General features: G+C 38.9%; 1 protein-coding gene across 1 annotated transcript; it reads left to right on the top strand.

The window, feature by feature from the left end:
* Window positions 1–1,500: 1,500 nt before the first annotated feature.
* On the top strand, window positions 1,501–14,529 carry LOC118326385 (voltage-dependent calcium channel gamma-1 subunit-like). Its single transcript, XM_035659367.1, has 4 exons — window positions 1,501–2,048; window positions 8,931–9,005; window positions 12,163–12,309; window positions 12,428–14,529. The coding sequence occupies exons 1-4, from the start codon at window positions 1,811–1,813 to the stop codon at window positions 12,658–12,660; spliced, it is 693 nt and encodes a 230-aa protein (XP_035515260.1). The 5' UTR covers window positions 1,501–1,810; the 3' UTR covers window positions 12,661–14,529.
* The last annotated feature ends 260 nt before the right edge of the window (window positions 14,530–14,789 follow it).

Raw genomic sequence — 14,789 nt, 5'->3', positions numbered from 1 at the left:
GGGGGGGGGGGGTCACAATTCTTATGAAGAGATAGAGAAAGTGGGCCAAGGCTTAAAAAAGATAAACAGAGATGTACCACTGTGATTTACTGCAGGGGAGTTATCAAAGGGATTAGCACACCTTTCAGGGTTTTGTTTAATCTTAAGTATGTTTTCTGTCTCTTTTCCCCCCACTTATTGCACAGTCAAGGTTTTGTGAGAAACATTTGGTCTTTACATGAATATTTTCTTATGCTTTTGGTGATTTTGTTCTGAGATTACTCAGTTGTTTGGTGAATTTTCTTTATCTTTCAACTGACTATATTTCCGATGTTACACTGAGGAACGTCCAGTGTTCCAACAATGTAGTAGTTATATTTTAGAGAAATCTTTTTAGAGACACATATCTGGTAACTGTGAACATTGTGCTCTGTTATATCACAACTGAAATTGTTATCTGTTGTATAAAATACAGCAGATTACAGGTGTAGGTTAAAGCCCTTTCTCGAACAAATGCTCAAGCACAAGCAGACATGGTTGGAAGGCATTGAATCTTACAGAAAGATGTTTTATAGCAATGTCTGAATGTGAAGTCAACTCTTTAAAGCAAACTTCTTTAATGGCAGAGGTTTAAGGTACCCACACATCATATCTGATTTATATTGTTACACATTCCTCAGTGCAGTGTACTCAAACACAAGTTTTACCTTGTAAAACTTATGAACACACATTTTCTTTTTTTCAATAGATAAGTACTTATACAAAACTTTTAAAGTAACTTATCCACTCATATTGCCTCATACTACAATATAAACGTCATGTTGTTGGTGGAAAAGATGATTTCTAAACAGAGGGATAGTAGTCAGGTGAGGAATACCGATGAATTAATTTCAACTTTTAAAACTACTTCTGAGAAGTTCACACTAGTGACAAAAAGATGACACATTAAGCACCTCAATGAAGAAACCGTTCAGATCATTTTAAATTTTATTTAGTGTGTGTTAGTGGGCATTCTGACAGGAATTACTGAAAGCTGTATTGTTTCATTAGGGAAACTCTTCTGTTGTCTGACAGCTGGAGCCTTGCAGCTATTCTTTATAAACACATCCACTTTCTCCTTATAAATAGTTTACAGAGACAAATCCACACTGAGGCGGTCTCATAGTGAGGCAGACAGTGAAAACACAGCCACTGTAGATGGATGGAAACTTGGGAAAACTATTCTCACAATGCTGAAACATCCATTTTGAAAGTTTGCGTGTAAATTTGGATGAAAGAAATTGTTTATGTCCACTTCTTATAGCACGTTACACATCACCATCCACTGGCAATGTAACCAGATAAGCAGACAGCCTGACAACTTGACTCACCAGTCACATTTATAGCATCCAACACCGCCACCCACCACCCCCTTCCCCACCCCCAACAGAACATGCAGTAGCCCCCCACGCCCATTACCCACCATGGCAAACAGTTGGTTTGATCATCAACTTTCCTGATCTACCTCAACAGCTGTAAGTCTAAACTTGCAGCCCCTTCAGTTTGTACAGCAATTCACAGTGAGTAGGGAAAAGGGGACTTGAAACTAGGACAGAGCAGTCTGGCCCCTTTCCCTTCGAACCAGAGGCGCAGAGAGAAGACACTAGTCTTAGGCGGAGAGAGAAAAGGAGAAGAGATTTTTTGGGAAGCTTGCTGCAGTCACTGAGGAAAGAAACCCCAGGACTCAGACCAGGGTGTCAACATTGCAGAACATCGAATTTTATAGATTTCTTTTTTTCTATTATATCAGGGGAAGAATATTCACTGAACAGAAATCTCATCATCTGGAAACATGCACAAGCGTACAAAGATAAAGATTGCCATCTTCGTGCTGCTGGTGGGTATGGCTTGCATGTTCACGGCAGTGGTGACGGACCACTGGGCAGTGCTCAGCCCGCAGGTGGATAAAGTCAATGAGACCTGCGAGGCGGCCCACTTCGGCCTGTGGAGGCTGTGCAAGAAGCACATCTACATGAGCTTGGAAAACTACGTGGCAGGGCAGGGCTGCGGACCCATCAGCCTACCTGGAGGTAAGAGAAAATTTAAGCAAAACCTGTAACTGTAACTGGCACATTTTACTTTTTTTCTGTTGCTGTACCATTTAGACCACAGCCGTGATTCTGTAATATATGAATATATTGTGTGACTGTGAGGTGCCTCTATGCAATCCAGAGCTCTGAGGTATGAAGCTTCTAAGAATAGAGGTCCTGATGCAGGGTCACTAGACATGTCATATGACATTAAAAAACTTCCTTGTGACACAGAAGAAAGATCCTATTCTAAGTGACATGCACACACCCCTCCATCATGTAATACACAGTTAAAAGACCAGTGCCATGCCATTGTTTCAACAGCCAATTATTCAGAAACCCCAATAGTTAAAAAATTGGAAACCCATTAGTCAGCCATTATTCCAAAAACAAATTCCCACTGCTCTGAAGGCCTGTTGTTCTGAAAATACACCCTCCACACACCACCTACGTATGTAACTTAAAAGACACAACTAATGTACTTATTTTAACCCTAACCCCTTTCCCAAACGCATTTTGCTCAACCTAATCAAGTAGTTTTGATACTAAACCTAACCAAGCTGCAACTGCTAACATGGTTTCACAATATCAACCATGTGTTCATTATTGTTACCATGACGACAACGGTCACCTGACTATTGTTATCATGACTACGAAAGTCACCTGATATTGTTCTTTCCTGCATGTCCAAATATACTACAATATTAAAGGCAAAAACCTCCAGGGAGAGTGTGCATCTTTGGAAAAATGGGCCTCCAGAGCAGTGGGCTTTTGTTTGAGGGAAAATGGGTTGTCAGACAATTGGGCTTTCAGTCCAATGGGAAATTTTTCGGACTATTGGGGTTTTGGAATACTGGGCCGTCGCAAAAAAAGGGTAGTCCCTGAAATGCCTTATTCTAACACTTGCTTATTCTCTGAGTTCAGGCCATGTTTAGGCTATATTTTGGTGGTTTGCAAGTCCGCCACTGAGCCTCTGTCAGCTGGGCCACCTACCCTTCCTTGAATAAACCCAAGGGTGAGGGTTGAAACAGCATCCAGGTAGACCAGGCCCCAAGAAAAGGCCTTGAGAGGATGCCTTAGCTATCAGTTAGCTGTAAAGATTTAAGCAGACCTTAGCAGATATTTGACATCAACCAAAGATGGTCATGCATGTGTGATGGAGCCCCAACAGGCTATAGGCTTTCCACTAAGCAAACACCAAACAGCACAACAGCTGGTTTCACTGGTTGGTGCCTGCTTTCTGTTTAAAGACATGTTCATCAGTAAAACCAGCTAAGAGAACCTGCAGACAATTGATGCTCCATGCAACGTGGGTACCTGACACTCTATGAAAGATCCTCAGGCACTTCACGTTAAAATAGCCCTTACTCAATGATGAAAAGTAACTAAGAACATACTGAACTTAAATACAAGTACTTCACTTTAGTATTCCCATTATTTTATATGTCCTATTATTTTCTAACCTTATCTGAGAAATATCATTGAAATCGCAGTAGTTCATCCAAGAGAACAAGGTAAACAGGTACTAATCACAAGGAGACAATGTTTAATTGGCTTGGTATAATTTCAATTAATTACAAATAATTATTAGAGTAAACTTTTACCAAAGTAAAACTTTTTGACAATGCATGGTAGGTCAGCTGAAAACATTGTAATCTGTGTCTTTCTGTGTAGTAGTACATTACAAGCAGTAACCAATTCAGTAAAATATAAAGAGAATACATTTTCCAACAAGTAAATTAATTGTGTACATTTACTTTGGTGTAAATAATCACAGTTTCTCCAGTCATTAAGACTGCAGTCTTAATTCCTCTAGAAGTCAACAGCTGCTTATAAACTCTACCCAGCTAATCTTCATAAAACACCATAAAAATGTTTATGTTACCTTATATCTCTTCTTCAGAGGGATATTGTAGAGTGCATTCTTCTTTTTACTCTATTATACATGTAAAGTATTTCACAGCAACATTTACTTGTTGCAGATTTTATATATAAAAATATATCAACAGTTTATGAAATATGATGAATGGTTGTCGATTAAACTACTCTTACATGTTAGTTATTCAGTAATACAAGTCCAATAATTTAATGTAACATAATGTATAATACAACACTGTAAAAGGGATACATTTGCTGATGATAATGGTGCTATGTATGTTTACACTGTGGTATTAATACCTGTACTTACATAAGGATCAGAATACTTCTTTCACCACATCCCCTAATGAAGATAATGTGACCAGCAAATAGGTCATTTTTATCCCAATGTCCTCCTAAGACCTTGCTATGAATGTCTCAAAATAAACGTTCTATGATAAGAGGTGCTTTTATAGCTTCTTGAATAAAAATCTGACTGTAATTAGATAAAATGATATATATTTATATTATAATATAAACAATGTTGAGCAGTTGCTGATTAACAGTGACTCTAGTCTCAGTTACTTGTGATGAGTTACTCATTTGTTGAATGGTGGCAACCCTGCTGGCACGTTGACCGTTAACTGAGAAACCATTATCTGACTGCTGATTGTTACCTGACACTGCATGTCGCTTTATGTAAATTAGCCCAGAACATCCCACCAAATTTGTCCAACTCACAAAGCTCCCAGAATATGTCCAAACTGATGCAGTTGTTAGACTCTGGGGAATCCCAGACTCTGTCTGCACTGCAGGGCCATTCCAGGAGCAGATGAAATGCCTGAGGGTAGTTCACTGGTGCAGGCATGGCAGGCATGTGCTGAATATATGAAATCAGCTCGACCCACCCAGACATGCAAGGAATTCATAAGATTGCAGTGACAACTGGCTAATGTTTCTGGAGCTTTTATCTGCAGGTTTAAGTTATAGCATATAAATACTGTCAGTGGGAATAATTTGGAAAGTGAATTTATTATACTACACTATTATATTATACGATATTATATATATTTTGCAAAGGGCCAGAACATTAATAACTTTCTTTAGCTACTTATTCCTAACAGATGGTTTTGGTGTCTACAATACATGTGATATGTGATGGCCACCTTGGCAGCCTTTAGTTTAGAAGTAAGCAAGTCTAATAGATGTTCCATCAGTCTCCAGGGGTTTCTCCCAGCCCTATAGCTGTATTTGGACAGGAACATTATTGTTTATCATAGCCACACATCTTTAGAGAGGTGTCAACCTCTGATCCAAAGCAAGACTTGAACAGTGTGAGGAGGTCCTGTTCAATGTCAGACGCTCATCTGGAAAATATAGGCTGAGCTGTTGTTTGGGTTTCTGCTGACAAAGCGCAGATACACTTTATGTGAATAATGCAGACTTTCATTATGTGTCGCTTCAGCTCAAAGAAATAAAGTCTCATGCAAGCCAAAATTTACCTGACGGCTATTTTAGTTTTAGTTGCTAAACTCTAGTATAAGTTGTCCTGCTTTGATTTCATACTACAATCTCTATTTATTCTGGCTTTCCGAGCCGCTGTGAGCTGTTAATCTGACACAAAGCTCTTCCTGGTTGCTCTCCCTGTTTAATTAAATGAATTATGAACGTTTATGCTCAAATGACATTTTGGAAGTTTCAATGGCCACAGCATACAAAGACAGAAGATGGCTACAATGTATTCACCATGATTCCAGATACAGAAAAGGTGTGATTTTTAAAATAATATTGTGCAAACTGCTCAGCAAGCAGGCGTTGTGGTTATAAATATAAGCCACGTAAATACTCAGCTGTCTAGGCTGGAAGCCACGAGGGTCAAGTGTTCGCGACAAGTCCAGCGTTCCTCTGAGTGACAGGGCCGCCTGGCATAACTCTAAGGCCTGCTGTCCCACCAAACTGTTCCCACTAGACCTTCCTGCAGCTTCACATGTCCGTGAAGCCCACAAAGCCACTCAAATTACTTTACACTCCCAAGGGATAGGATGCTTAGTCCAAAAAGCAAGTGGAACCACTGGTGTTTTCGAATTTATAGGTACTTAAATTACATGCCAACCCAGGGATAGGCATCACATATAGGGATAGGGAATTGCCAGTGATGTCTTAAACACTTATATAGACATGAGTCCAGCAGGTAAAATATAGATAAGGAGCCAAATGTAAATTTAATTCCCTTGATATTTTGATTCAAGGGATTTTTTCACATGATGTACCAAAAAAGTTTAACATTAAAACCTGCAAAGCTCTGTAATAAAAGACGCTAATGTACGTACAGTGAAAGTAATTTTGGTGCCATGTACACAATGTGTTGGCAAGGCAATTAAAATCATTTAGGTTGTATTCACTTGTGTTGGCTGATAGACCTAAGAATGAGAAAGGTATACGACAGCCAAAGAGAGCAGACAAAACAAAAACACAAGCTCAAGGCCAATCTTAATTCCTGCGGTAGACATAAGAGCTACAAAACGTGCTGCTGGGACATGACAATGAACAGAGATACTGCTAATCCGATGTCCTCACCTGATCTTTTTAAAGATGACCGATTGCCCTATTAGGAAGAAGAGAGGCTTTATAGAGCCTGTCAGCAGAGCCTAGAGGATGAACAAGTGGTGCAGCCTTGTGTGTTTGGCAGCACGCTTCCAAAGATGAATACAGATTAATTTATGACCACCAGCTTGTTGAAGCTTGCATTCTAGAGATGGTACAAAAAGGTGTAATTAGGCAACACATACACCAAGTCACGTGCGGGAATAAAACTGCTTGATACAGATAATGAGCTCAAAGCATCCACTCCAAGGCCTAATAAGTGCTGAGTGGCTCCACTTAAACGGACATAACAAACCAGATATGCATTTGGTGAATGAAAAACCATTCGGCCTGCTGGTAGTAGGTACACTGAGGGGTGGATTTGCATTTCCCTAAAATCATGAATAGTCACAGTTTTAAGGGAATGACTGAAGTTCAAAGCCTCCCTTTTAAATGCAAGGTTTGTCTCAGAAGTAGAACTATAGTTGACTAGCCGTTATCACCCACTCCTACTGTATGTGCCTTCTACAGAGAAAACAGTGGAGCTTGTTGCTTAGTAACAACCTCTGTTTTTTTTTCTTTTTATGGCGAGTCCCTGTCCTCATTCATAAAAAACATATTTATTTTGCATGTGGATCACCACAACATTCCACACAGCATTAAAAGCTTGTACATGGATACATACAAACATGTTGACTTGGTTTGGAAAAAAATATGATTCAGAGATATTGTTTGTGCCTATTAAATTACTCCTTTTAGGGCCACCTGAAATCCCCTTTAGCTCATTTTCATGGTTTCCAGGGTACATAGGAAAATGATCTACCCTCCCAGCATGGGTCATGAAGCTCTTACTGTGATATGATAGCATGCGGCACTACATATTTTCACATGAAAGCTTTTCGCTGATGGCCCATGGTGAGACTGTATGAAAAAGAGGATTAGGAACATGCGTGTGTGGAGACCTCATCGCATAACCAAGATCAATGATGTGTACTTGACTTTGCATGAGATTAGGTGACATAGTTGTGTGATGTTACATATATAAACACTCTCACCCTCTCGCCAAATATGATCATTTGAATGAGAGATGAGATAAGTCAAATGTAAACAAGTTTTTTTTGTTAGTTTTTTTTTTACACTCGGCAAAGCATCAAAGAATATTTCCTCTACCATACCATCCCATGATTATATAGAGCGACCTGGCTTTATTTGTGTAAATCCCCAGGGTTAAACACCTCGTCTGCTCAAGAGAAATTGAATGTGATGTCTGCTGTAACCATTTTTACTTTGACAATAAAAAAAACACACAAAGCATGGCCTGCACAACATCACAGCCATTTTAGTAGTAATATTATACTGGTGGTGTCAATCTGTGAGATGCTCTTGTCACAAAGATCTGAGAGTATGTGAACTGTTCAATAGAGGTATCATATTCACATGATCCATCGGAGCAGATGAAGTATGTACTCCATGAGTAAAAGTATGTGGGGCAAAGCTTGAATAGAAGTGTCAAGTTTACAACACAACAAAACAAAATCTGTTTGTTACATGATATGGTGGAACAGGTTTTGATGAAGATTTTATTTGCCAGAAACAAAAGTTTGTTTGTACTTTGGTTCAACAACAAGAGAATCAACAGATTAGACACACAGCAAAAATCTTCCACATAACACATCATCATTGTCAATTATAGTCACGTCTCCTCCACAGAACCCTCTGTTGATGGTTCCCTTACTTTTCATGCACAGAGCAAGTATTTGCCATTTAAATGTAATGACATGAAATTTCATTGGACAAGGCCAAACATTTAAAAAATACATAAAGGATAGTAAAATCAAATCCAGTGAAGTTTAAATGGTTAAATTATTATTAATTTTCATATAATGTCAGATCAAAGACTACATGTGATGTGAAAGGCTGAACCAGCAGAGAATTATCACCCGATTCTGCAGTTCCCCTCAGATTTAGAGTGTTTCGATGTCTTTCCGCTCATTGTATTGGTTTTACAGCCTGCAGCTCTTCTGTTTTGATTCAGTCTCACTCTTCTCATTAAACCTATTCACAGTAGGAAGTAGCTGTTTTCAGCAAAAATAAGTTTTAAAAAGTAATATTTACCTGCCCAACACCAAACTGTAAGGTCAGGTTAACAGGTCAATGTAGTGAAGCTTGTAGCTTTTAAGGAATTGTTTTTTTTTTTTGAGACCAAAAAAAAAAAAAAAAAAAATAGAATGAATATTTGACTTTAATGTATTAGGTGGCCACAAATAAACTCCAAATAAATGCTAACGCTGCTTTATGTCTGTTGGATGTGTAAATAGGCAGCTGGTTGCTCACATGTTAGCCACTGTAAATGTCGTGTTTACAGCTCCCCAAGAAAATTAATTATTGCAATTTGACATTTAATTCATTTTGAACTAATTCCTATTTGCTTTCTTTTCACAGAGGAAAACTGCACTTACTTTCGACACTTCACTCCTGGACAGGATGCAGAGATATTTGAATATAAAACACAAAAAGGTATGTTTCTGTTATTGGCTCCCTTATGGTGGTTAATGTTATTCCATCCTGTCTAAAAATAATTAAAAAAAAAGAGATTCATCTGTGTATTCTTTTGTAAATATGTTCCTTGGAATATTAGGAAATCCCGGTCTGTGTGAAGTTGAACATCAAACTGGCTGCCTCACATTTTCCCAACTGACCTCACCGACTGCTGCTGATCTGTTCCCTGTGGGCTCAGATTTTCATTTATGTTTCACATCTGACCGCAGCACAGTCATCGATGTCACAGTAGGTGTATTTGACCGACTGTCAATGACAAAACCCTTTAGAGGACATGAAGAATTCCTGGGTGAAAGGCAATTCCTTTACCTTAACCATTTGTCCAACTGGCTAAATTTAATGTGTTATAATTGGCAACACTTGGCAAACCATAGCTAATATATGCAATGCACTTGCACTGCATTGTTACATATTTATATTTTTAAAGTGTGCCTCACAAATTATTTAGGAAGATTCTGATGAATATACTAATGCTTTTTGAAAACGTAACAGTTTTTTATTGGAGTTTGTTTGTTTCTTTGAAAGGAGGTCAAAGTTCACTCAAAAGGGCACATAATTCACAGTGTGCACTGACACAAAGTGGTTCTGTAAATGGTGTTGTAAGACCATAAACTGTACAAACAGTACAGTCATAGCTGGGTGTGTGTTCCAGCCCCTATCCCCTCCATCCTCTCTCCATTGACAGCCCTCCCATGAAATGTGCATCAGGGGGCCCGAGTACATGTGGCGCACTGTCAGACTCAATTACTGGGGTGAACAATCTTGTGCATGAAGTCGTACATACTTCTACACCCTAAACACAAGGATGCTAATGCAAGCATTCATGGGTACCCCTCCCCCATTCTCCAACACACAAACACACACGTAGCATACCAGTGCTGATGGCTAGCCCTTGAGAGACACATTACAAGTTTGCAGCTCTGACCTAAGTTCCATGTAGTGTTAGTCACTCTTGACTGAGCCATTTGGCTATACCATAATGACGCATAAGGCTGAATGAGCATAGTAGATATATGTCACCACAGGCACATCCATCTATTCAGTAAGACTCTTATCAGACACAGGGAGTTCGCCAGTAGAAAATAAATGAGGTTTAATGAAAATCTTGCAAGTTGAGAATAGTCAAGGATGCGGTGGAAATGGATCTGGCCCTTTGGAGGTTCTTCATATCTTTCACAAAGGAGCATGTAAACTATCTATGCAAAATAAAGTCTTCAAAAACAATTCATCTTTAAGGCATAACTAGAGATATACTGGATATGTAAGGGTTAGCATGTGCCAGATCTGGTCAAGAGAGGGAACTAAAACAAATCTAAAATTCTGAAACTTCTCCTACAAACATAAAAGAAAGCAACATATGCACATGCCTACATGCACATAAATAATCTCATGTTTGTGAGGACTGGGAAGCCGTGTATGACTTAAACATTGATATCTTTTGATGTCTACCTTGTTCTCGGTGTTCAGAAACTTTGGTGTTTCAGATTGAGCTAGCGAACAAGCTCTTAAGACGCGCAGTATCTCAGAGTGTTCAGGGTGCGGCCCATCTTCCCCTGCCAGTAGGAGATGAAGGTTCTGTTCCCCCAAAGGAGTGCCTCTCCTCTGGGCACGGTTCACAGGTGAACAGGCGGCAGATCAAAGGCCTCGCATCCTAACAAGCCAGCTGTTGTTCACAGACACACTGTACCTGTAATTATGAGGACATTTATATAGTGTATGAATTTCTATGTTGAATATAAAGATTATTGCTTTCTCTTGCAGCGATATTCTATATTTTTATTATTGTCTTCAAATCCCATGCATATACAAAAACCGACAACTATTAGCTGTGTAGCCAAAGTCGGATATATCTAGACTGGACCAGAAAAGTTTGACTAGAGCAACGGCTGCGCATTCAGATGCTGCTGCCGGTTGGCTAGCTCCTTTAAACGTCTCTGTTTTTGCTTAAATCTGTTTTCAGCTTTATTGTTGCAACATGTATTACCTAGGCTTACTTAAGGCTGTCCAGTGTGGATGAAATGGGAGCCAAATAACAGGAAATAAGAGACTGTTGTGCCCACATCTTTACAGAGACCAGCTCCATCAGCATCCTGGAACCAACGAGAGGAGGCGGACTCTGTGTTTACACTGATGATGCTTGGTGCTCAAATGCAATGCAAATGCAATCAAATTTCAATCAAAGTTTCTTTTAATGTGAAGATAAAACTATATTATTATCACTTGTTGCTGCTGTTTTGTATTTTCACAGACACAAATTGAAAAGATGCACTGCAGAATAATTTCTTGGGTGAATATTTGTATGTATATATGTATGTAAATAACTGTATATATTGGTTTATTTTATTTTATTTTATTTATTTTCTATGAAACATGTGACCCATTTTTAAAGATTTGTGTCTTTAGTATGAACCAAACAGCTTGGGGTGCAGCAGATGGAGTAAAGCTGAAATAACCTTCCTATCCTTTTTTAATGGGATTTGTTGACAGTAAGAAAAATATAGAATAAAGCGAGGTTTATCATTTAAGCCTAACCTGACACTAATGACTGGTTAAGAACATCTACAAAAACATAGAGTAATAGGACATAATTCCATGTGCAAAACAATATACTGGCTCAGAATGTAAAACAAATTGGCAAAACAATGTGAAAAGGGTTACAAAGTGGCCTCAGCCTTAAAAAATAATGAAATAGCCAAATGCCTGTGTTATCTAACAATCCCCTATATAAGAGTTTGTAGCTTTTCAACTCTTTATACTGCTTGTTAAAGCGGTGACTTCATTTTGATTGTAGAAAATGTGATGTGCCGCTCAAACCACTAGTCGACTTCTTTTGTATTTATGAATCAAAGAAAATGTATATATAAATGATGGATTCAGGCCGTGTTTCTTTCTTTTTTTTGTCTATTTAAAACATAGAGTTTGTGACTTTACTGAAAGAATAACAAAAAATCAAAAATCCGAGTTAATTTCAGTCCAGTGTACAGTACATATGTAATGTAAATAATGTGAAATTACACAATATGAACAGAATCAAATGTTGTGAAGCTTTAAATATAGGATGCCATTGGATTGTAAATGACATTTACGAGCCACATCTTGGTCTCTTTCTCTCTAGAATACAACATCTCTGCTGCCGCCATCTCCATCTTCAGTCTGGCCTTCATAATCCTGGGGTCTCTGTGTTTGATGGGATCGTGTACCGGTAAAGGCAAAGGAAGAGACTACCTCCTCAAACCTGCTGGCATGTTCTTTGCATTTGCAGGTGGGTCCAGTCAACTAACTCAATTTCAATGTCCCTGCAGCATTTACAGTATGGAATGCTAAAATCTCCCCTGGCCTTCATCATGGTTGCATAATGTTTACACGTTTCTCCTTCCCAGGTCTCTGTGCCTTCATCTCCCTGGAGGTGATGCGTCAATCAGTCAAACGCATGATCGAGAGTGAAGACACAATCTGGATCGAATACTACTATGCCTGGTCCTTTGCCTGCGCCTGCACCGGCTTCATCCTCCTGTTTCTCACCGGCATCGCCCTCCTCATCCTCTCAATGCCCCAGATGCCCAGGAATCCATGGGAGACTTGCATGGACGCCGAGCCAGATCAAGTGGAGTGATAGCTAGACGGACAGACAGACAAACACAGGATGAGAGTTGACTGTGTCTTTTATTCTTACAGATGTTTAGATTCATTTCAAAACGAGCGCTGGCCATAAAAGGGTAATGACATGATGAAAGGGACTGGTTTGGGTGTGGGTGGACCATAGTCATGATAGGGAAATGTACCTCCCTACAATTATGCAGCAACTTGAATATGGGCCTTTTGTCGGAGCTCCTGTACGCCCATCCAGATATCACACTTCTCATTTGCAGTTTATTAGTAAGTACTTTTAGTATGCTCGGCACAAAAAGAACTATTAAAAACGGTTAATGACACACCACTGTTAGGCGACCACTAATTTGGTCTCCCAAATGTCACCATCACGCACACCTTAGTTAAACAGACATTAGGATTTTAGTTAGAGTTACATTTTGAGAATATTGTGCATACAGTTGTGGCCTGGCATCTACCATAGGCGACTATGTGATTTTATGTACTGCATTATGTATGATATCTTGTACATATCGAATGTTCGTCTGTTGATTTTTGTATGGGATCGCTCAAGGAGGCAGTTACTTACAAGAACTATCAATTAAGTAAAAGAAGTCAAGACATATGCATTCAAATGTTAAGTTGTATATTTCTAAGATTTATAAGGAACCTTTACATATGAAGGATGTGCCATTAAACTTTGAGAATAAATGACTGATTTTTAGCTAAGGGGTAGTACAGAGCAGGTTTGTGTGTACGTGCGTGTGTGGCAGGCTGAATGCTAAACACCCACACAGCCTGCAGCACTGATCACGTTGGAAAAGGTTCAGTTCTAGCAGGTGCACATACAAGGCTTTTTACTTTTTGTTGATGGCTTCCAAACCAAACTGATACAAAAAAATCTCAGTCCATTTTCATGTGTCATCGTGGCACATTTGATACAGCAGTTGCATTGACCATTTTCTCTGTGTAGAACAAATGTACAAAGATTATAACCCACATGGGTTCATAGTGATGTACTTGGCAACCTTTAACTGCATGTGCAGACAAAAGGTCATTGTCAGTTCAGCTATATTGATTTTTATTTCATCTGTAAAAATAGCATGCTGTTTTAGAATGGACTGTCAAACAACACCCTCTGTCCTTGGACCCTCGATTCGGGTAAGATAAAACTCCCCAAAAAACCCTCTTCACAGGGGAAAATTATAAGAAACCTCAGGAAGAGCCACTGAGGAGGGAACCCCCTGCGAATTCTACTTTGGAAAAAGTTTTACATGTGAGTTATATTACATCTTGTTTCAGGGTCAAGTTCAAACTGCTCTGGTCCAGTTGGGTTTGAGAACCAGAAAAACCTCTATGAGCTGCTTATGCTGCACCAATACTATACACCTTTTCCATGGTAGAGCCAGTGGTGGAAGAAGTACTCAGATCTTAGTAAAAGTAGCAAAACCACAGTGTTGACATACCCTGTTACACGTACAAGTTCCGCATCAAAATAAAGTTAAAGTACCAAAAGTAAAAGCACTCATTGTGCAGAATGAATCGATAAAGTTTAGCTGATGTTGTTTGTGAGAGCTGGAACCGTCCACATTATGAATTATGAATTTGATCAGGGCAAAATTCTTTTGACTTGACTGACATTTTTGTCTGACTGTTACTTTTCTGATATGTTTGACTAAGAAATGAGTAAAATAAAAAAGAAGAAAATCAAACCGGAATAATAATAGTAGCGGCAATTGCTGATATGAATTTCTATATTCTTTCTTATGTTTTGACTTTTTCATTGAATATGGCATGCAATTAAAAAGGTTTTGAATGCAATAGATTCTCTTTGTGTGTTTGTTTATGTGCTATACCTTTGTAATGAAAATAAATCTTGATAAGCTTTGGAAAACTTTTGTCTGAAATGGTTTTATTTTTTGTCTTAGCATTCGTATACCAAAGAAAAAAGTATGAATACGAGTGGCCGCTGACGACAGGTGTGATGGCCTTCAGGTTCTGGTAGGTGGACACTGTATTAGTCCACCTGAGTGCATTTAGGATTCTGTCTTCAGTCATTTGGTTGCAGTTCTCCTTGTTCTACACCACACAGCACTGTATGTTCACACATACACTCACTACTGACCTGCTAATTATCACCATTTATTACCATTT

This window comes from Morone saxatilis, unplaced genomic scaffold, assembly GCF_004916995.1.
Source record: "Morone saxatilis isolate NCDOM2014 unplaced genomic scaffold, NCSU_SB_2.0 Contig17, whole genome shotgun sequence".
NCBI classification, from domain to species: Eukaryota; Metazoa; Chordata; class Actinopteri; family Moronidae; genus Morone; species Morone saxatilis.
The sequence above is the reverse complement of the archived record's forward strand: the minus strand, read 5'-3'. Positions and strand labels throughout refer to the sequence as shown.

Bases quoted from the DNA above. Each gene is read 5' to 3' on its own strand.
- LOC118326385 (XM_035659367.1), top strand. From the start codon at position 1,811: ATGCACAAGCGTACAAAGATAAAGATTGCCATCTTCGTGCTGCTGGTG. The intron at 9,006-12,162 runs GTATGTTTCTGT...CTTTCTCTCTAG, and splicing joins TGAATATAAAACACAAAAAG to AATACAACATCTCTGCTGCC. The intron at 12,310-12,427 runs GTGGGTCCAGTC...TCTCCTTCCCAG, and splicing joins CATGTTCTTTGCATTTGCAG to GTCTCTGTGCCTTCATCTCC.